Here is a 21,657-nt window from a genome sequence, read left to right as displayed (position 1 = left end):
AGGAACACATAATTATGGAATGATTCTGTGCAGGTGATTTTATTGAAGAGATCTGGGTGTCAGGGGCACACAGACCCAAACCTGACCCTGCATGGGTTCAGGATGAACATGTTTTATATGATATTGTTATATACCTACATATTGATTATTAAACTTACATTATTCTATTGTATACATTGATTTCATCCAAGCAGGGGTTTCTGTGATCCCCCTCAAACCCTTGAGCATAGTTTCTCATGATTCTTTTTACAATTAAACAATAATTACATCTAATTACTAAACAATCATCACATCTAACAATTACATCATTTATCATATACTGGTTACACAGGTAAAATTTCACATGATCCAGCTATCACAAGGCCTAACATTTCCCAGGGCCTACTAAGCCCAACTTTCTTTCTAGCTCCCCTGAATATACCATGATTTTAGAAACATTTTATCCCTACACTATCATGAGCAGCACGTTGGGGCAGCCCGGGCTCCATCCTGGGTTTTCTCTATCAAATGTCTCAGGATCCTGATGAAATCAGGAAAAATGCTGATGCTGACGAGACAAAGCACGGCACTGATGGGTGTAAAGCACAAACTGCTCCTTCCCCAAGGGGAGCTGCCCCTGGAAATCGGAGCCCTGTGGGAGTTCAGGGTGTGGAGGGGCTCCTTCTCCTCTTGGCTCGAGCCTCTCCCGGTGTTTCCCGGTCGGTGAAATCAATGTCCAGAACCTGGGACCCCGCTGGCCTCCCCCAGCCCCCAGGCCACAAAACCCCTTTGTGTTTCCTCCCTGGTGACCCAGCGTGGCCAAGCCTTTGCTTCCTGCTTTTCTCTGGGGAACAGCAGAGTTTGGTGTCCCAGAGCAGAGTCTGGTGTCCCAAAGCCAAGGACCATGGCTCATGTTTAGCAGAGTTTGGTGTCCCAAAGCTGAGTCTGCTGTCCCAAGTCAGGGAGCATGGATCATGTTTTTGAGCAGAGTTTTGTGTTTCAGAGCAGATTTTGGTGTCCCAGAGCTGAGTTTGGGGTCCCAACCCAGGGACCATGGCTCATGTTTTGGAGCAGAGTTTGGTGTCCCAGAGCAGAGATTGGTGTCCCAAGGATGGGGACAATGGTTTGTCTTTTGGAGCAGACTTTGGCGTTCCAGAGCAGAGTTTGGCATCCCAGAGCAGAGATTGCTGTCCCAAAGCCAGGGACCATGGCTCATATTTAGGAGCAAAGATTGGTGTCCCAGAGCAGAATTTGGTGTCCCAAAGCAGAGTTTGGTGTGCCAAGGATGGGGACAATGGCTCGTCTTTTGGAGCAGAGTTTGGTGTCCCAGAGCCAGGGACCTTGGCTCGTGTTTGTGAGCAGATTTTGGTGTCCCAAAGCAGAGTTTTGTCATTGTAATGGGGTCCAGACCAGGTGACAAGTGACATAGACTCAAGACATTCGCAGAAGGCTAATTTCACTTTATTAACAAACCCATTGCTTTTTATACCCTAATTTGCTGCAGGTGGACCTAATTGATCCTTTAATTAAAACAGCATCACCACTGGCTAATTAAGAAACCACCCTTTGGTAAACAAATCTCCATAACCCATTCCGCATGTTCACAACACCGGGTGCAGCAGGTTAAGATAAGATTTATTTATAATTCTTTTCTCTGATCTTCTCACAGCCTTTCCCAGGACGATGCCTGGGAAAGTTGTGTTTCTATGGCCAGAGAGAGCTGCTGCCACAGAGTTTGGTGTCCCAGGCCAGGGACTGTGGCTCATGTTTGTGAGCAGAGATTGGTGTCCCAAGGACAGGGACAGTGGCTGGTGTTTTGGAGCAGAGATTGGTGTCCCAGAGCAGATTTTGGTGACCCAAGGCCAGGGACAATGGCTCATGTTTCCAAGTAGATTTTGGTGTCCTACAGCAGATTTTGGTGTCCTAGAGCAGAGTTTGGTGTCCCAGGCCAGAGACAATGGCTCGTGTCTTAAAGCAGAGTTGGGTGTCCCAAAGCCAGGGACCATGGCTCACGTTTGTGAGCAGAGATTGGTGTCCCAAAGCACAGTTTGGTGTCCCAAGGATGGGGACAATTGCTCATGTTTTGGAGTAGAATTTTGTGTCTCAGAGCAGAGTTTGGTGTCCCAAAGCCAGGGACCACAGCTCACGTTTTGGAGCAGAGTTTGGGTGTCCCAGAGCAGAATCTGGTGTCCTAGAGCTGAGTCTGGTGTCCCAGGCCAGGGACTGTGGCTTGAGTTTGTGAGCAGAGTTTGGTGTTCCAAGGATAGGGACAGTGGCTCGTGTTTTGGAGCAGAGTTTGGTGTCCCAAAGCCAGGGATAATGACTCATATTTCCAAACAGATTTTGGTGTCCCAAGCAGAGTTTGGTGTCCTAAGGAGAGGGACCGTCTGCTCATTTGCAAGCAGATTTTGGTGTCCCAAGACAGATTGCAGTGTCCCAAGACAGATTTCAGTGTCCCAAAGCAGCATCTGGTGTCCCAGAGCAGAGTTTGGTGTCCCAAGGCAGGGACTGTGTCATGTCCCCACACCAAGCAGCTTTTAACTCAATTCTCGCTCTTCCCCTCCCTGTCCCGCTTCTCCCGTGGGATTTCTCGGAGCCCTCAGCAGATGTTTGACCCCACAGTGCTCCCGATTCCCTCGATTCCCTCGTGGGATCCCCGCCGCTCCCCCCAGAGCAGCAGCCGCCCCTCTCCCCTCGGGCCGAGCCCTTTGCGCGTAGCTCAGCGCCTTTCCTCAGACCTTGTCTGTGATTTGTACATCCCTACAGAAGCAGGGTGCCCAAAACAAGATGCAGTGCTCCCGCTGGAACCTCACCATAGCCCTGAACAATCAGGTAACAACCTCCCACCCCCGCTCCTCCTCCTCCTCCTCCTCCTTGTCCCTCGCAGCCCCCGCAGCTCCATCGCATCCCCGGCTCCATCCCACCCCCGGCACCTCTCCATCGTCGGTGTGTGGCGCTTCCCATCCATCCGGCGAGCAGGGCCATTGTAGGGCGCTCATCTCCATGTCACCTGCCGTGTCCCCGAGCCGTCCCCGCGCTGCCACGGTGTCCCTCGGGGCTCTGGAGCCGCGGGAAGCGCCGCTGCCGGCCCGGGGTTGCTTGGTTGCTGTTTGGGGCTGCTCTGGTGTCCCAGGGGCGCAGGGAATGTGGGATTCAGGCACGTCGTGTTCCGTTCCCAGCTCTCCACACCTTTTCCAGCTGAGGTTTGGGGTTGGAAATTGGGATTTTGCAGCTCCCCAGCAGCAGCTCTGGAGCCGGCCCCTATCAGGAGGAGCCGTGGGGTTGTGGGGGCTCCTCCACTGCTCCCCTCGCTCCTGGAAGGGGGATGAACACCCGAGGGGCTGAGGCCGGGGATCAGCCCTGGGTTTGCCAACCTTGAATCCCCCAAAATCCAAGTGGAGGCTTTGATCACACCTGAGAGAGGCAGGGCCGAGCTCGAGGTCAGCGGGGTTGCCCTGGAGGGAATGGCTGGGCTTGGGAAACACCTGCAGGGTCCTCAGGAGCACCCAAACCCCAGAGCACCTCAGAGCACCCAAACCCCACCACAGGCTCCAGTTTGCTCCAAACCCTGCCTGGCAGTGCTGCTGCACGCACGGAGCTGCAGTGACAGGATCAGGGATTTTCCAGGTGCAGGAAGGGTGAAGCACCCTCTGGATCTGCAAAGCAAATTTAGGGGGTGCTCGGTCTGGAATGCTGGGATCCAGCTCAGCTGGCTGCGGTGATTTAGAAAATATTCGAAATTAATTGCTTGGTTTTGTGAGTGCAGTGTTAGCGATTGCTACACAAGCCATTTTAGTCCTACCTAGGGGCATATTTGCATATATTTATCCTCCTTTCAAGTGGAGATCTTTGGGGAAAGTGTATTTATCTCCTCCTAACTCTTTCTTCGGCTTTCAGCCATCCTACAGTCCCCTCTTCATTTTGTTCCCATTTAATGTATGTGTGGAATAATCAACTCTTCCTCTTCCCGCCAAGTGGAAATGAATCCACAGAGATCAAAAAGCTTTAATGTGGGGAAGGGTTTTTCCTTCTGCCACGAGCAGGGTGAGAGGGAAAGATGGGCAGGATGGAGCTGGGTGCCCCCAAAACTGCCTGGGAGGGCAGGGCACGACCTGGAGAGGAGCTGGAGCAGCCAGGGGTGGAGGTGACCCCAGGAGGAGCTGGGAGAGCTTTGTCCTCCCTAAATCCCAGGGATCCAGCGGGTTTCCCAGCAGGAGGGTTTGCTGTGCCCGGGGAAGGGAGGTGGGAACAGCCCAGGAGGTGGAAGCTGAGGAGATTTCAGCCTGCCCTGCAGGGAATTTCCTGGGGCTTCTTGCCTGGTGTGGCCCCAAAAAGTCCAACAGATCCCATTCGTTGCCAGCCAGGGAGGGTTGTCCCCATTTGTCCCCATTTGTCCCCATTTGTTCCCGTTCCCAGGAGAGCAGCACCACAGCCCCAGGAACCACAGGGCAAGGAGCCCTTCCCAGGGTGTCCCTGGATGTCCCCGGGTGCGTCCATGGACGTCCCCGGGTGTGTCCATGGATGTGTCCCTGGATGTGTCCCTGGATGTCCCCAGGTGTGTCCCTGGATGTCCCCGGGTGTGTCCATGGATGTGTCCCTGGATGTGTCCCCGCAGTATCCAGGGGTCACCTGGGGATCCTGGGGAGCTTCAGGGACAGGAGCCGTGGTCACTCTGGGGCTGTTTTGGGGCAGGAGCTGTGGTCACTACAGAATGTCCCACAGGGCAGGAGCTGTGGTCACTCTGGGATGTCCCACAGGCCATTAGCTGTGGTCACTCTGGGATGTTTTGGGGCAGGAGCTCTGGTCACTCTGGGATGTTTTGGGGCAGGAACTGTTGTCACTCCAGGATATTCCATAGGGAAGGAGCTGTGGTCACTCCAGGGCTGTTTTAGGGCAGGAGCTGTGGTCACTCCAGGATATCCCACAGTGAAGGAGCCGTGGTCACTCCAGGATGTCCCACAGGGCGGGAGCCATGGTCACTCCAGGATGTTCCACGGTGAATGATCTGTGGTCACTCTGGGGATGTTTTAGGGCAGGAGCTGTGGTCACTCCAAGATATCCCACAGTGAAGGAGCCATGGTCACTCTGGGGCTGTCTCACAGTGAAGGAGCTGTGGTCACTCTGGGCTGTTTTAGGGCAGGAGCTGTGGTCACTCTGGGGCTGTTTTAGGACAGGAGCCGTGGTCACTCTGGGCTGTTTTAGGGCAGGAGCTGTGGTCACTCCAGGATATCCCACAGTGAAGGAGCTGTGGTCACTCTGGGCTGTTTTAGGGCAGGAGCTGTGGTCACTCTGGGGCTGTTTTAGGACAGGAGCTGTGGTCACTCCAGGATATCCCACAGTGAAGGAGCTGAGGTCACTCTGGGCTGTTTTAGGGCAGGAGCTGTGGTCACTCTGGGGCTGTTTTAGGGCAGGAGCCGTGGTCACTCTGGGCTGTTTTAGGGCAGGAGCTGTGGTCACTCTGGGGCTGTTTTAGGACAGGAGCTGTGGTCACTCTGGGCTGTTTTAGGGCAGGAGCTGTGGTCACTCTGGGGCTGTTTTAGGACAGGAGCTGTGGTCACTCTGGGCTGTTTTAGAGCAGGAGCTGTGGTCACTCTGGGGCTGTCCCACAGTGAAGGAGCTGTGGTCACTCTGGGGTTGTCCCGTGGCTCTCAGCAGCCACCATGGGGCAGCCCCAGCTCTGCCAGGGCCAGGCCTGGCACCAGACCCGGCTGCTGCCCTGCCCTTGTCCCTGTGTTATCTGTCCCCATCACTCGGGTCCCCTCCGGCCCCCTGCGCCCCAAAAGCAGCTCCTGATTGCCCAGCTGGAAGGTCCTAATTGCGCTTCCCTCCCCAGAGCCGCTCCTTTATCATAAAGGGTGCACATTTCCCCCGCTGCAGCTTCCGCGGCCACAGGCCCCGAGGGCCAGCTCAGAAATGGAGGGAATTAATTACATTTTTTTAACTCCCCTCCTTTTATAGCAGGGGAGAGAGCGATGAAACGTCCCAGGGGGAGCGGGGGGGAGCTGCTGGGGAGGGTGGGGAGGGAGGGAGCAGCAGCAGGAGGTGAGGGGGGAGCTGCTGCTTTCATCCAGGAGGGTCTTTGTGCACCAGCCCCACACCCCAGGACCTCTCCCCGCTCATCCCTACCCAGGAAAGGCAGGGATGAGGCCCCAGGCAAGACTCAGCCCTAAATGCGAGCCCAAGGGTGGATTTGGGCCAGGGGAAGGGAGAGGATGAGGATGGCAGGGAGGGAGAGGGCCAGTCCTGCTGTCAGTCCCACTGATGGACAGCGAGCAGATCCCCCTGCAGATAAACCCCGGCAGATGTGGAGCGGGCATTGATTTTTAGTCAGGGATGATAATGCACCAAGAAGTCATAAATTAGAAGGCAGCAAGGTCAGAGAGGGAAGGGAGAAGGACTTTGCATTCTTGAGGAGGGGATCCAGAGTTCAAAAGTGGCCTGGAAAATGAGTTTCTGCAGCTGGAAGGAGAAGGCTGGGGACACGGGCACAGGAGGGCTCTGCAGGGTTTGCCCTGCTGGGTGGAAGGAGGGAACAGGAACCTCTGGTTCCCTCTTGATATCCCAAACCCCTTCATGTCCTGGGCTAGGAAAGTCAAATCTGAACTTGTGCAGAGCTCAGGGAGCTCAGCCCCAAATCCCCCTCAGCCTGTCTGGGAAGGGCAGGGGCTTCCCGGCCCCAAATCCATCTCAGCCTGTCTGGGAAGGGAATTCTCAGCCCCAAATGCCCCGCAGCCCATCTGGGAAGAGGAATCCTAGCCCCAAATTCCCCTCAGCTTGTGTGGGAAGGGAATCCTCAGCCTCAAATCCCTCTCAGCCTGTCCTGGAAGGGCAGGGGCTTCTCGGCCCCAAATTCTTCTCAGCCTATCCAGGAAGGGGATTCTCGGCTCCAGATCCCCCTCAGCATGTCTGGGAAGGGAATTCTCAGTCCCAAATCCCCCTCAGCCTGTCCAGGAAGGGCAGGGGCTTCCCATGGTCAGCGTTCTTGGAGAGGGACTGGAGAGTTTTGGGGCTCAGCTGAGCTGTCAGGGTCCCCTCGGCCACCCGAAATCTACAGGAACATCCAGCTGGGATGAATCCCCCGTCCCAGAGGCAGCCATTCCCCATCCTGGCAGGGCTGGGAGGGAATCCCGGTGTCCTGGTGGATTCACAGGGGGAAATTCGGCCCCCTAAGCTGTCCCTCGGCAGGGGAACCTGCAGGGTTCCCAAGGCGGGGCAGGGACCGGGAGCTCCGCAGGGCTGGGAGGGGATCCCAGTGTCCCAATGTTCCCCTGTGGAATTCCAGAGGGAAATTCAGCCCTTCCTGGCCCACTTCAGGCTGGGCTGAGCTGTGCCTCGGCAGGGCAGCGTCTCTGCAGGGTTCCCGAGGAGGAGCAGGAATTGGGAATTCAGCGGGGCTGGGAGCGAATCCCGGTGTCCTGATGGATCCCAGAAGGAAATTTGGCCCCTGAGCTGTCCCTCAGCAGGGCAGTGTCCCTGCAAAGGCTCCAGAGGGGGAGCAGGAATTGGGAACTCACAGGGATGGGAGAGAATCCCGGTGTTCTGGTGGATTCCCAGAGGGAAATTCAGCCCCTGAGCCGTCCCTCGGTGGGGCAGTGTCCCTGCAGGGATCCCAGAGGGAGAGCAGGAGCTGGAAGGGGGCTGAGGGGAATCCCAGCGTCCTGGTGGATTCCCAGAGGGAAATTTGTCCTCCTGAGCTGTCCCTCGGTGGGGCAGTGTCCCTTCAGGGGTTCTGGAAGGGGAACAGGAATTGGGAATTCAGCAGCGCTGGGAGGGAATCCCGGTGTCCTGGCGGATTCCCAGAGGGAAATTTGTCCCTCTGAGCTGTCCCTTGGTGGGGCAGTGTCCCTGCAGGGATCCCAGAGGGAGAGCAGGAACTGGGATCTCCCAGGGCCGGGGCTGCTGGAGCCAAGGCCGGCCTGGAGAGGCCCTGGGGGCAGAGCTGAGCTCAGGCACCGCTCCTGATTCCCACCAATTGAACCCAATTCCTTTTTTTTTGTGGGATTTGTGGAAGCCATCTGCCCCGCTGCCTGAATTTGGAGTGTGAATCTGGGTTTCATTTGCCAGCCTTGCTTTACATCCCCCTTTTTTTCCTAAAAGGAAGTGTTAATGTGGCTCTCCCCGCCTTGGGGAGCCTCGGGTCCTTTTCTCGGGGTAATCAGGAGCAGCTGGGGCACGGCGGGGCCGGGAGGGAGGGAGCAGAGCAGCACAAACCCCGCAGCTCCCTGGGCCATTCCTGAAATCCTCTCTGCACCTGCGGGGCCAGGCAGCACTGCCAGGCCTGGACAGCTCAGCGAGGGCGAGGAGAGAGGCCAGAGCTTCCAGAAATAACTCACAGCCCCCACGTCCGTGTTTTCTGTGCGTTTGTTGTTTTAAACCAAAGCCGGTTCTGCTGGTGAATTCACTCCGGGCGTGCCCGGGGCTCTGTGTGAGGGCCCTGGGTGTCCCTCAGGACACAGCCCCAGCTCCTCCAGCCCAGAGGAGATGGGGGCTGATCCCAGGCTCTGGGCTTTAGGGGGAGCCCACAATTAACTCTGCAGCTGGGAGAGCCCCCAGGCTGCCCTTCTGGGATTTCCCCACTCTGCAGAGCCTGGGGGGTCCGTGTTGCACCCCCAGGACTGCTCAGCACCCCAGTCCTGGATTAAGCCACTCTCCTGAGTGTTAAATGTGCTTTCCTCTCTTCATCCCCAGTCCCGTGGGAGCCCCACGGGGGCGTTTTTAGGGCTGAACATTCCCATGGAAGCACCTCGGGGTTTAATCCCTGCCACGAGGCTCTGGAGAGCCGATCCAGGCTCTGCTAAGCTCGGTGTGGGGGCAGCTGAGCCGGGCTTAACTTTGGGGGAGCAGCAGAGAAGTCTGAGCTCAGAGCAGGGCGGAAAGGCTGGAGGAGGAGGAGGAGGAGGAGGGGTCAGTGAGGCAGGGATGGGGGGAACGAGGCAGGGATGGGAGGGAACAAGCCAAGACTTCGGGGGGAAGGAGCCAGAGATGGGAGGAATGAGCCTGGAATGGGGGGAATGAGGCAGGGATGGGGGGAATGAGGCAGGGATGGGGAGGGGAAAGAGTCTGGGATGGGGGAGAATGAGTCTGGAATGGGGGGAACGAGCTACGGATGGGAGGAATGAGCCTGGGATGGGGGAACGAGTCAGGGATGGGGGGCAACGAGTCTGGGATGGGGGGAAGGAGCCAGAGATGGGGGAAAATGAGCCAGGGATGGGGGGAAAGAGCGTGGATGTGGGGGAATGAGTCAGGGAATAGGAGGAAGGAGCAGGGATGGTGGGAAAGAGCCAGGGATGGGGGTGGAATGAGTCAGGGATGGGAGGGAATGAGCCAGGGATGGGGGGAAGGAGCCAGGGATGGGGGGAATGAACCAGAGATGAGGGGAACGAGCCTGGGATGGGGGGGGAAGAGCATGGATGGGGGGGAATGAGCCAGAGATGGGGGGAATGAGCCAGAGATGGGGGGCAATGGGCCATGGATGGGGGGAACGAGCCCAGACCTGGGGGAACGAGCCAGGGATGGGGGGAAATGAGCCTGGGACGGGGGGGAAGGAGCCCGGAATGGAGGAAATGAGCCAGAGATGGGGGGAATGGGCCAGGGATGGGGGGAAGGAGCCCTTCCCTCTCTCAAAGCTCACTCCGTGCCCCAGCCCCACGGCCAGCCCAGCCCCGCGCTCGGGGTTAGATGGATTTTCCAGGGTTTCACCCAACCCCCTCCACCCCCCGCTGCCCAGTTCCCCTCCCGGACAAATTCTCCTGGCGGAGCGGAGCCGGGAGGGGATTTTCCATGCAGGCAAAGCGTCTTTGCAGCGCTCCCGAGCCCTTCCGGGGGGAGGAGGAGATGCTTTAGAAAGCAGAGGCCAGCTCGTGGCTGGGCATTCACCCCGGAGCCCGCTGGGGCACGGAGGAGGGGCCGGGAAGGTGTCGGGGTGAGCAGGAAGGGGAACCTCGGCCCCATAAACCCCCCCAGTGTCCTCGCCGAGAATGCAGCCCCGGCACAAAAGCTCACCAGGCCGCTGCTGGCGGATAAAGGGCTCATTTTACCACTTGCCAGGCTCCAAATATTTCCAATTTGCCACTTTAATTGATGTCAATAAGGTTATGCTAAATTCGGAGATTTGGAGCCGCTCGGCATCTGAGCGCCGGGCGGGCCCCCCGAGGTGACCGTCCCCTGTCCCCGCTCCCCCCGACACGACCGAGAGGCTTCAGGAACCCCCGGCCCTTCCCCTGCCAGCCCTTTCCACCCTTAACTCGGAATTACCCCGGGGAAATTGTGCTGATCCCTGGCGGGAGCGGGGTCCCCGTGTGAAGGGCAGAGCATCACCCCCAGCTCAAGCCCCGGGAACAAATCTGGCATTTTTGCTGCCAAAAAAAAAAAAAAAAAAAAAAAAAAAAAAAAAGAAAAAAACCGAAAAAAAACACCAACAAAAACCCAATTAGTTCATCTGGTTCGGGCCTCAAAGCAGGAAGATTTTTTGTGTGCAAATTCAATTACATTTTCCACTGGAACACTGAAAGGAGCCGGACCAGGACCTGTTACCCTTTAACTTTTGGGGCCAAAGAGACCTCGGACGTTTCAGCCCCTGGAGCTGCATCAAAGGCAGCGAGGGTTTGACCTGCTTTGCTCGGGGACCTTTGCAAACCTGACTTCCCAACAACGGGAAGATTTTTTTCCTCACCATCCCTTTGGGAAAATCAGGATTTTTCTCCTGGTTTTCCATGACCCCTCTGCTCATCCCTGGCAGGGCAGCAAAATATCCCCAAAAACCCGAGTGGGCTGAGTGGAATTGTTGCATTCTCCCCGTGCAGGGCTCCAAGGGGAGCCCCGGCGGGGTTTGGGGGAGCAGAGCTCGGCTCTCCCATGTGGGTGCTGTCCATCCCAAAGCGCCACTTTCGGGGCCATTTTGGGGCCTGGTTTTGCGGCTGTTTTTGGGGGTGCTTTTGGGGCCGTTTTTGGGGCCATTTTCGGGGCTGGTTTTGGGGCCGCTTTTGGGGCTGTTTTTGGGGCCATTTTCGGGGCCAGTTTTGGGGCTGTTTTCGGGGCCGTTTTTGGGGCCATTTTCGGGGCCGCTTTCGGGGACGCTTTCAGGGCTGCTTTTAGGGCCGTTTTTGGGGCCGCTTTTGGGGCCGCTTTCAGGGCTGCTTTTAGGGCCGTTTTTGGGGCCGCTTTTGGGGCTTTCAGGGCCGTTTTTGGGGCTGTTTTGGGGGCCGCTTTCGGGGCTGTTTCCCTTCCGGCCAGCCCCTGACGGTGCCTCGGTGTCTCTGCAGGTGATGAGCATCCTGAGCAACCCCAGCGGGGTCCCGCCTCAGCCCCAGGCCGATTTCTCCATCTCTCCCCTCCACGGCGGCCTGGACAGCACCAACTCCATCTCGGCCAGCTGCAGCCAGCGCAGCGACTCCATCAAGTCCGTGGAGAGCCTCCCGACCTCGCAGTCCTACTGTCCCCCCACCTACAGCACCACCAGCTACAGCGTGGACCCCGTGGCCGGCTACCAGTACGGCCAGTACGGGCAGAGTAAGTGCTGGGAGCAATTCCCCCTTCCCGGGAAGGGCAGGAGCTGGGGAGGGACTGGGGGTTGGATTTACGCACCCAAGTTCTGCATTTTTGGGTGAGAGACCCCTGGAAGTTTGTCCTGCTGGAAGTGAAATCTGCTCGTGCGTCGCTCCTCCCCTCGCAGGTGAATCAAAAGTGCAGGGAAATGTTTTAGGTGAAGTTTTCTGTCAGGAAAGGGCAGCTCCCAGCGCCTTCTCTTTCCCCAAAACCACCGGGACTGGCTCATCCTGCTCAGCCGGGGGAAAGCTGGGCTTTGTAAAGCCGAGCTGAGCTGAGCTGAGCCTGCCCTGCCCTCCCCAGGCCGGGGCTGGGAGCTCTTCCTGCAGAACGCGTTTGTCACCAGGGCTGGGGCCGTGGGACAGCTGGGCTGGGAACCCTGAGCTGCCCTGGGACAGGGACAGCGTGGCCCGGGTGTTGTCCCTGCTGGGTGACAAGGACAGCCCAGTCAGGAGTGACAGGAACAGCCAGGTCAGGGTGGTGGTGTCCCCGCTGGGTGACAGGGACAGCCTGGCTGGAGGTGACAGGGACACCCCAGTCATGGGGTGCTGTTCTGGCTGGACGACAGGGACAGCCTGGCCAGTGGGTGTTGTACCTGTTGGGTGACAGGGACAGCCTGGCTGGGGGTGACAGGGACACCCCAGTCAGAGGTTGCTGTCCTAGCTGGGTAACAGGAACAGCCTGGTCAGGGGGGGTGTTGTCCCTTTTGGGTGACAGGCACAGCCTGGCAAGAGGTGACAGGCACAGCCTGGCTGGGTGACAGGGACACCCCAGCCAGGTGAAAGGGACACCCCCCAGAGTGACAGGGACAGCCTGACCAGGTGACAAGAACAGCCTGGTTGGGTGGCAGGGACTGCTCAGCCGGGTGACAGGCACACCCTGGCAGGGTGACGGGCACAAGGTGACAGGCACAGCCCAGCAGGGTGACAGGCACACGGTGACAGGCACACCCGAGCAGGGTGACAGGCACACCCCAGCAGGGTGACGGGCACACCCGAGCAGGGTGACGGGCACAGCCCGGCAGGGTGACGGGCACACCCGAGCAGGGTGACAGGCACACCCCGGCAGGGTGACGGGCACACCCCGGCAGGGTGACGGGCACAAGGTGACAGGCGCACCCCAGCAGGGTGACAGGCACAGCCCGGCAGGGTGACGGGCACACCCCAGCAGGGTGACGGGCACAGCCCGGCAGGGTGACGGGCACAAGGTGACAGGCACAGCCCAGCAGGGTGACAGGCACAACCCGGCAGGGTGACAGGCACACGGTGACAGGCACACCCGAGCAGGGTGACAGGCACACCCCAGCAGGGTGACGGGCACAGCCCGGCAGGGTGACGGGCACAGCCCGGCAGGGTGACAGGCACACCCCGGCAGGGTGACGGGCACACCCCGGCAGGGTGACAGGCACAGCCCCGCGGCCGGGCTGTTGTCACCTGCCGCGTTGTGGCGGCCGCGGGGCGCTGGCAGCGCCGCTGAGCCGCGAGGGTTAAAGGTGCATCCTCTTCCTGCGGGCTGCCCGCAGCGTGTCCTCGGTGACCTTTCCTCCCTCGGCCGCGGCTCCGGCCCCGCTCTGTCACAGCCCTTTAATGTCCTTAACGCGCGGCCTCAATGAGAACCGGCTGTGGCGGCAGACGGGATCAATAGCGGCCCCCCCGCCCCTCCTCTTTTTGTTTGTCGGGAGTTTGATCTGTGACCCCTCGACCTTCCCCTCGCTTCTGGATGCGGGGCTGGACACACGTGCTATTGATAAAAATCTTAAACAAATTCCGATACCATGTATTTCCAATAAAGATTCCCTTGGGCGAGGCGTTAGTCACACCCGTGTGTGTAAAAAATAAAATAAGGGGGCGAGCTGCGTTCGGCGGAGAGGGGGAAGGAGAAAGGAGGGTTTGTGTGGCTTCGCTGCAGGAATTTTTGCTCGCACGGTTTGTGTCGTTCCCCGGGCCCCCCGTGCCCGTTTCTGTCACCCCGTTGGTGACGAGCTCTCGGTAATTAGCGCTGCCCGGAGCAGCCCCTCACGTGCAGTTGACCTTGGAATAACATTTTTTCCTCCCTTTCCCGGTGCCTCTTGTGCTTTGCAGATAATTCCAATTCCGCCTCCTTTTTTGGGTTCTTCACTTCCCTTCAAATTCTGTTTTAACGCCCGTCGGCGTGAGGTGACCCCGCGGGGTCATTTATTCAGATCAGGTGCTCCATCCTTCTCTGGTGCGGCACAAGAGCATCAAAAACTCTTTTTAGGTGCTAAAATATATTAATTGCATATCACAAAACATCTGTTGGATTATATATAATGTCATGGCGCATATAATATTATGTAATTAATGATATATAAGTAATATAAATGGTATAATATAATAGTATATATACAATATAATATATAATATATTATATTAAATTATTGATGTTATGTATATTATATATTATAAAATATATAATATATATTATATATTATAAATTATATGTTATATGTTATATATTATATACTAAATACTATAGATTATATAAAATTATTATATGATATATATTATATAATATAGATTATATAAATTATATCATTTAATTAATATAAATTATATTATAGGAATGGGGGTTATGGGCTTGGGGCAGGCTCTGTGTGACAGGACAACCGCAGGATTTGGGAATTGGAGAATCCCTCTCCTCCCACTTCTCCTTATTCCCAGTTTTACACAAACAAACCCAGCCTCACTTTCCCTCTCACTTAAACAAACAATCACCTTCCGTAAATTTCTGGGTTTATTTTGGCTTCTGCCCCGTTAAACCAACAAACCCCATCCCTGATTTCTGATCTGGCATCCCCTGGTGCCTCTGGGTTCTTCCCACTGGCGCAGCAAGGAATGTTTGGGGTTTTTTGGGAGGATGGGATCGCCATCCAATTCCCAGCCTGTCGGGCTCGGCTCGCAGGGGACGGGGCTGGACAAAAGGAAATGGCCTCAAACAGCACCGAGGGAGGCTCAGGTTGGATTTTGGGGGAAATTCCTGCACGGAAAGGGGCTCAGGCACGGCATGGGCTGCCCAGGGAGATGCCATCCGTGGGATTGTCCCCAAAAATGGATCCAGTGCCCGGAGACAGCGTTTGGGGATGGGCAGTGCTGGGCTGAGGTCTGGACTCGATGATCTCAGGGGGCTTTTCCAGCCTCCCTGACCATTCCAGGATTTTGTGGGCTCCACCTGCTCGCCCCCCTCCTTCCCCCAGGGCCACCCAGCGCGGGTGACACCGGGGACAGAGCCACCACCGCACACCGGAGCGGTGAAACCCCTGAAACATCCGGGAAAGCTCTGGATGGGAGCTGGGGGAGGGAGCCCGTGGAAGGTGGAGGGGGCGCACCCAGAACTCCCGGGTGTGCTGCTGCTCCCGGTGGGTTATCCCGGATCGGTCCCGCTGGGTTATCCCGGATCCCTCCCGGTGGGTTATCCCGGATCGCTCCCGCTGGGTTATCCCGGATCGGTCCCGCTGGGTTATCCCGGGATCGCTCCCGCTGGGTTATCCCGGATCGCTCCCGCTGGGTTATCCCGGGATCGCTCCCGCTGGGTTTTCCCACATCGCTCCCGGTGGGTTATCCCGCATCGCTCCCGGTGGGTTATCCCGCATCGCTCCCGGTGGGTTATCCCGGATCGGTCCCGCTGGGTTATCCCGGATCCCTCTCGCTCCCAGTGGGTTATCCCGGGATCGCTCCTGGTGGATTATCCCGGGTCTCTCCCGCTCCCGGTGGATTATCCCGGGATTACTCCCACTGGGCTATCCCGGGATTACTCCCACTGGGCTATCCCGGGTCTCTCCCGCTCCCGGTGGGTTATCCCGGGTCTGTCCCGCTCCAGAACCGCTCCATCCCTCCCGGCGGGGAGCGGGGCTGGCAGATCCTCCGCTCCCAGAGGCCGGGGCCGCGTTAATGATGCCGGTGATGGAACGCGGGAGCGTGAAGGGAATTCTAATGGATCTGCCAAGTCTAATCAGGATTGGTGCGTGGAAGGGCCTCCTCTGGGGCCCGCCGCTGACAGGACGTTGATGGCTGAGATTTGTTTACTCATTGGCAGCGATCGGGCAGCTCCTGCCAGCTCCTGATTAATCTAATTGGGGCCATTAGAGGCGCGGAGGGGGACTTTGACTGAAGCCCGGCTAATGAGCAGTGTCACCGTCCTGTGCCAGCCCTGTCCCCTCACCCCGGGGCAGTCGGGACCTGCCGTCCCCTCGGGGCCGGGGCTGCTCTCCCTTCCCAGATGGAAGCGAGGGAAGAGGTTTCGGTGGGATGGAGGGAGGCGGGCAGAGCTCGCAGCAGCGGGCGAGGCAGGTGCGAGCCCAGGGCTGGGCAGCCTCCAGCGAAACCTCTGGAATCGCATCCAGCAGCATCACCCGGAGCGGCAGCCTGGAAGGTTTATCCCAAACCTCCAGGCAGCTCCTTCAGAACGCCCCTTTTCCATGCGGAATTTTTGCTCCTTTCAGGTGTTTGTGGAGAGAGTCGAGGGCCTCCCCTCGGCTGTGCTGAGCCCCACAGCAGCTCCTGGCAGTTGCAGCTTGGCTCTGAACCCCTTCCCGGGAGAGCAGGAGGTCCCTGCTGTGTGTGACAGCCCCAGCTTGGCTCTGAACCCCTTCCTGGGAGAGCAGGAGGTCCCTGGTGTGTGTGACAGTGCTGGGCTGTCCCTGCTGCCCTGCAGGACCTGTCCTCCTCCTGACAGCCCCATCCCAGCTCTGAGCCCTTCCCAGGAGAGCAGGAAGTCCCTGGTGTTTATGATACCCCATCCTAGTTCTGAGCCCTTCCTGGGAGAGCAGGAGATCCCTGCTCTGTGTGACAGCCCCAGCCCAGCTCTGAGACCCTCCCCAAAAGAGCAGGAGGTCCCTGCTCTTTGTGACACCCCGCCCTGGCTCTGAGCCCTTCCCAGAAGAGCAGGAGGTCCCTGCTCTGTGTGACAGCCCCAGCCCAGCTCTGAGCCCTTCCCAGAAGAGCAGGAGGTCCCTGGTGCTGCCCTGCAGGGCTGAAAGCCGGCTCACTGAGTGTCCCCCGTGTCCTCACTGTCTCTTTCCCCCGCAGCCGCCGTGGATTACCTGGCCAAGAACGTCAGCCTGTCCACGCAGCGCCGCATGAAGCTGGGCGAGCACTCGGCCGTGCTGGGGCTGCTGCCGGTGGAGACGGGCCAGGCCTACTGAGAGCCCCAGGCCAGGGAGCCCTGGAGAGCCCCAGGCCAGGCACCTCTGGAGACGCCGGCTGCCCCAGGGATCCTCCCTGCCCGTTCCACCCCAGCTGCCGAGGAGATGGGAAACAGGGGGAGCTCTCCCAGGATCCAGCTCCTCCAGAACATTCCAGAGGCAGGTCCAGCCTCTGGGCCTGACTCCTCCTGTGGCCAGAGACCACGGGCTGGGTGCATTTATCAACCTCAATCCAACCCTCCCTCCAAAGCCCCTGGCCACAACATTCCCACGCTCCAGGACTTTCCATTCCCTAGGTAGCTGGCATAGTCGAAGCCAAATTGAGCGCTTTGGGGTTTTTTTCTTTGTAAAAGAAAAGAAAAACTTTCATTTTGGTTCCTTTTCTTTCCATTGCTGTAAATTTGGTGAATGTTGTATAGGAAGGAATAACCCAGCTGAGCATTAAGGGTGATGTAAATCGGGACCACGGAAGACCTATGGACCAAAAAATAAGGACTTGTTTAAAAAACAAACAAACAAACAAACAAACTGCAAAGACAAATGAAAGCAGAAAAACATTTATTCAAGGGACAGCAAATTTCCCCAGCCCAGCCTACCCTCCGTTCTCACCGGTGGCTTCCCAGATCACTGCTGAGCAGGGCTGGGGTGGAATTCCAGGCAGCCTGGGACCTTTGGAAAACAGAAACGGCTGCAGGAGGAGTGGAGAGGAAGGCACAGGTGACACTCACTGCTCCTCTGAGGGACAATCCAGAGCCGAGTGTCACCGCCAGGCCACGGCAGCAGAGCAGTGACAGCGGGGACAGCGCTGGCCTGGCACGAGGACGGGCTGCCAACACACCCCGGGGACACGGGGCAGGGCTCCTGGTGGCCCTGCTGGCCCTGAGCTGGCCACGGGAGCAAAGACGAGAGGGCAGGGCCAGGAATGCGCTGAGCAGAGCCAGGTTCTGCCATGGGAGTGGCCTGGAAGGGAACAGAGCTGGGCCTGGAGGTGCTGCCCTGCCCAGGACATGGAACCAGGACAGAGGAGCTGAGGGGTTTCTGCAGCAGCCAGGACAGGAAGGGGCTCCCAGCTTCCCCCTCCACACTGCAGGGATGGGATTCGTCTTCCTGAGGCATTGCCGGGAGAAAGTCTTGCTCCATCCATCATCCATCCATCCATCCATCCATCCATCCATCCATCCATCCATCCATCCATCCATCATCCATCCATCATCCATCCGTCCATCCATCCATCCATCCATCCATCCATCCATCCATCCATCCATCCATCCATCATCCATCCATCCATCCATCATCCATCCATCCATCCATCCCTCATCCATCCATCCATCATCCATCCATCCATCCATCCCTCATCCATCCATCCATCCATCCATCCATCCATCCATCCATCCATTCATCCATCCATCCATCATCCATCCATCCATCCATCCATCCATCCATCCATCCATCCATCATCCATCCGTCCATCTGTCATCCATCCATCCATCCATCCATCCATCCATCCATCCATCCATCCATCCATCATCCATCCATCCATCCATCATCCATCCATCCATCCATCCATCATCCATCCATCATCCATCCGTCCATCTGTCATCCATCCATCCATCCATCCATCATCCATCCATCCATCCATCCATCCATCCATCCATCCATCCATCCATCCCTCATCCATCCATCCATCCATCCATCCATCCATCCATCCATCCATCCATCCATCATCCATCCATCCATCCATCCATCCATCCATCCATCCATCCATCCATCCATCCATCCATCATCCATCCATCCATCCATCATCCATCTGTCCATCTGTCATCCATCCATCCATCATCCATCCATCATCCATCATCCATCATCCATCCGTCCATCTGTCATCCATCCATCCATCCATCCCTCCATTCATCCATCCATCCATCCATCCATCCATCCATCCATCCATCCATCCATCATCCCTCCATCCGTCCATCCATCATCCATCCATCCATCCATCCATCCATCCATCCATCCATCCATCCATCCATCCATCCATCCATCCATCCATCCATCCTTCCATCCATCCATCCATCCATCCATCCATCCATCCATCCATCCATCCATCCATCCATCCATCCATCCATCCATCCATCCATCCATCCATCCCCAGCCCAGTCCCACAGTCCCTTCTTCTGCTGCTGGAGCCTCTTTTTCTCTCTCCCCCACTCTAAGCCAGATCCTGTTCCTTGGATTTCTCCCCCCACTTTTCTCCTCTCCTGCCTTTGTGTCCCCTCCTGTCTGAGCTGCCCTCCCATGGGTGCCACGTTTCCCTTTTGGCTGGGGTGATGCCCCTTGGGGATCCCTGAGCATTCCCAGTGAGGCAGAGGTCACCCCTCACCTCCCCATGCAGGGTCAGGAGATTTGGCCTGGAGAGGGTCAGGACAGCTGGCCTGGGATGAGGGAGCTGAGGTGTGAGAGGTGTGGTGGCCACGAGCAGAGTTTGGTGTCCCCCATGAGCAGAGTTGTGACCCCACAGGCAGAGTTTGGTGTCCTCCATGGGCAGAGTTTGGTTTCCCTCACGAGCAGAGTTGTGTTCTCCATTGGCAGAGTTGTGTCCCTCACAGGCAGAGTTTGGTGTCCCCATGGGCAGAGTTCAGTGTCCCCCACAGGCAGAATTTGCATCCCCCATGGGCAGAGTTGTGTCCCCCATTGGCAGAGTTGGTGTCCCCTACGGGCAGAGTTGTGTCCCTCCCAGGCAGAGTTTGGTGTCCCCTGTGGGCTGTCGGGGTTTGTGATGCCCTGAACCCCTCAGATCTCTGCTTTCACAGCAATTTTCTGCCTTTGTGCACTGAGGAGCCCCGTGGCCACTCCAGGTTGCTGAAGGAGGCTTCCCTGGTTCTCCCCTCTCCCGGCCTTCCCGAAGCAGCTGGAATGTTCTGGCAGCTGGAACATCTCCCTGGGCTCTTCCCCTGCCTGGCCCCCTCCCCATTCACCACAAGCCACCAGGCCACTGTCCCACTGTCCCTGCAGCCATCTGGACCAGCTCTCCTGTCCTGGATTCCAGCATCCCAGCGCAGCCACACATGGCTCCCATCAGCTTTGCTTCCCGCCTCCGGCAGAGCTGGCTCCACATTCCCAGAGGGATTTTCCTGCACCTCTCTCATGCAGGAGCTGCGCCCAGGTGACTCCTGAACCCAGAGGCTCAGTGCTCCAGAAATCCTCGTGTCACACACGGAGCCCAAACATTCCCTGGATCACAGAGTTTGGGAGCAATTCCATTCCCACCTCCTCTCCTGGGGCAGCCAGCAAGGCCGAAGGGACACGGAGGGGACACAATTCCCAGAGGGGACAGAGGAGCCCCCGCACCCTGGACTGCTTGGGTGACCCCAAGGCCTCTCCCTGCTCTGCTCTGGAGATCTCGGGGAGCAGCAAAGCCTCTGCTGTTCGTGGTGTTTGCACTTCAGAGCTCTGGAGGAAGCAAAACCCCTGTGGAATTCCAGGCCTGGCTGAAATGTCATTCCCAGCAGGAGCCCCGAAGGGATCGGGGTGACTCCAGGCAGCGATGGAAGCACCTGCTGGAATTTCTCTCGGCACCACTCACAGCAAGTGCTAAAACAGAAGATTTCCTGATATTTAGCAACATTTCTGACCATCCTCAGCTGGGAGCACCTTCCCACCTGCCCCCTCCTCTTTACCGCTGGAATTCTATCCTGTGCCGATCCCAATTCCATCCTGTGCCGATCCCTCTTCCTCCTCCCTGGTGGAATTCTATCCCATGCCAATTCCTCCTCCTTGCCACTGGAATTCCATCCTGCGCCAATCCCTCTTCCTCCTCACTGCTGGAATTTCATCCTGTGCCGATCCCAATTCCATCCTATGCCAATCCCTCCTCCTCTTTGCCACTGGAATTCTATCCCGTGCCAATCCCAATTCCATCCCATGCCAATCCCTCTTCTTTGCCGCTGGAATTCTGTCCTGTGCCAATCCCACCTCTTTGCTGCTGGAATTCCATCCTGTGCCAATCTCAATTCCATTCCATCCCAATCCCTCCTCCTCACCGCTGGAATTCCATCCCATGCTGATCCCAATTCCATCCCACGCCTGTCCCTCTTCCTCAGTGATGGAATTCCTTCCCTTGCTAATCCCTCCTCCTTGCTGCTGGAATTCCATCCTGTGCCGATCTCTCCTCTGTGCCACTGGAATTCCATCCCATACCAATCCCAATTCCATCCCATACCAATCCCAATTCCATCCTGTGCCAATCCCAATTCCATCCTGTGCCAATCCCTCCTCCGTGCCGCTGGAATTCCCAGCCCAGCGCCCTCCTCGCTGCCTGCCCAGCCGCAAGGAAAGGCTCCACCATTCCAGGGAATCCCTTGGCTGCTGCTCCTGCTCTTCCCTCCTCTGTCTCCTCACCCATGGACAGCCGGGCCTGGCCACCTCATCCGAGGGCAGGACCCCAAAAAACCCCGAAATTCGAAAGAGGGAGCACCGCAGAAACCTCCCTGCCAATCCCCTTCCCCAGAACGTCCGTGGGCAGCTGGGCACTGCTGTAAATAGAATTCCTAGAGGAACAAAATAGCTCTTCTCTGACCTTCCCCTCGTGGTCGCACTTTGTACATTTAGTTGGGAAATTTGGTCATGTGCTGTATGTTTATAGAAAGTTGACCTTTTTTTTTTATATACTAAGAAAAAAAATCCCACAGTGAGTGCCGTGCTAGTTAAAAAAAAAAAAGACAGAAAAAAAAAGAAAAATGTAAAAAAAATTAAAAATAAGGAAAAAAGGGGATGGGGGGATGAACTGTAGAAATTTGCCTATTGTGTGTTTTCAAAAGACATTCCAGAATCTTCGGGGTGGGATGGGGTTGATTTCGGGCTTGGGGTTTTTTTTTTTTTGCTTTTTGTTTTGTTTTGTTTCTTCCTTTTGTTCATGTATGAAAGTCAAAAGTAACTTTTGGTTTTGTTCTGTTGGTTCAGTTTTGTTTCATGGATTG

General features: G+C 57.0%; 1 protein-coding gene across 3 annotated transcripts in view; it reads left to right on the top strand.

The window, feature by feature from the left end:
- Positions 1 to 16,684, top strand: part of PAX7 (paired box 7) — a 136,821-nt gene extending 120,137 nt beyond the window's left edge. For 2 of the 3 annotated variants that reach the window (XM_066563982.1, XM_066563981.1), the window contains exons 8-9: positions 11,241 to 11,487; positions 16,569 to 16,684. In XM_066563982.1, the coding sequence (XP_066420079.1) occupies positions 11,241 to 11,487; positions 16,569 to 16,684 (363 nt within the window). Of the gene's footprint in view, positions 1 to 2,745; positions 2,812 to 11,240; positions 11,488 to 16,568 lie in introns of all 3 variants that reach the window. The other variant, XM_066563980.1, reaches the window with a different exon arrangement.
- The last annotated feature ends 4,973 nt before the right edge of the window (positions 16,685 to 21,657 follow it).

This window comes from Molothrus aeneus, chromosome 21 (genome assembly GCF_037042795.1).
Source record: "Molothrus aeneus isolate 106 chromosome 21, BPBGC_Maene_1.0, whole genome shotgun sequence".
Lineage (NCBI taxonomy): Eukaryota > Metazoa > Chordata > Aves > Passeriformes > Icteridae > Molothrus > Molothrus aeneus.
This window is presented reverse-complemented; position numbering and strand designations above follow the sequence as displayed.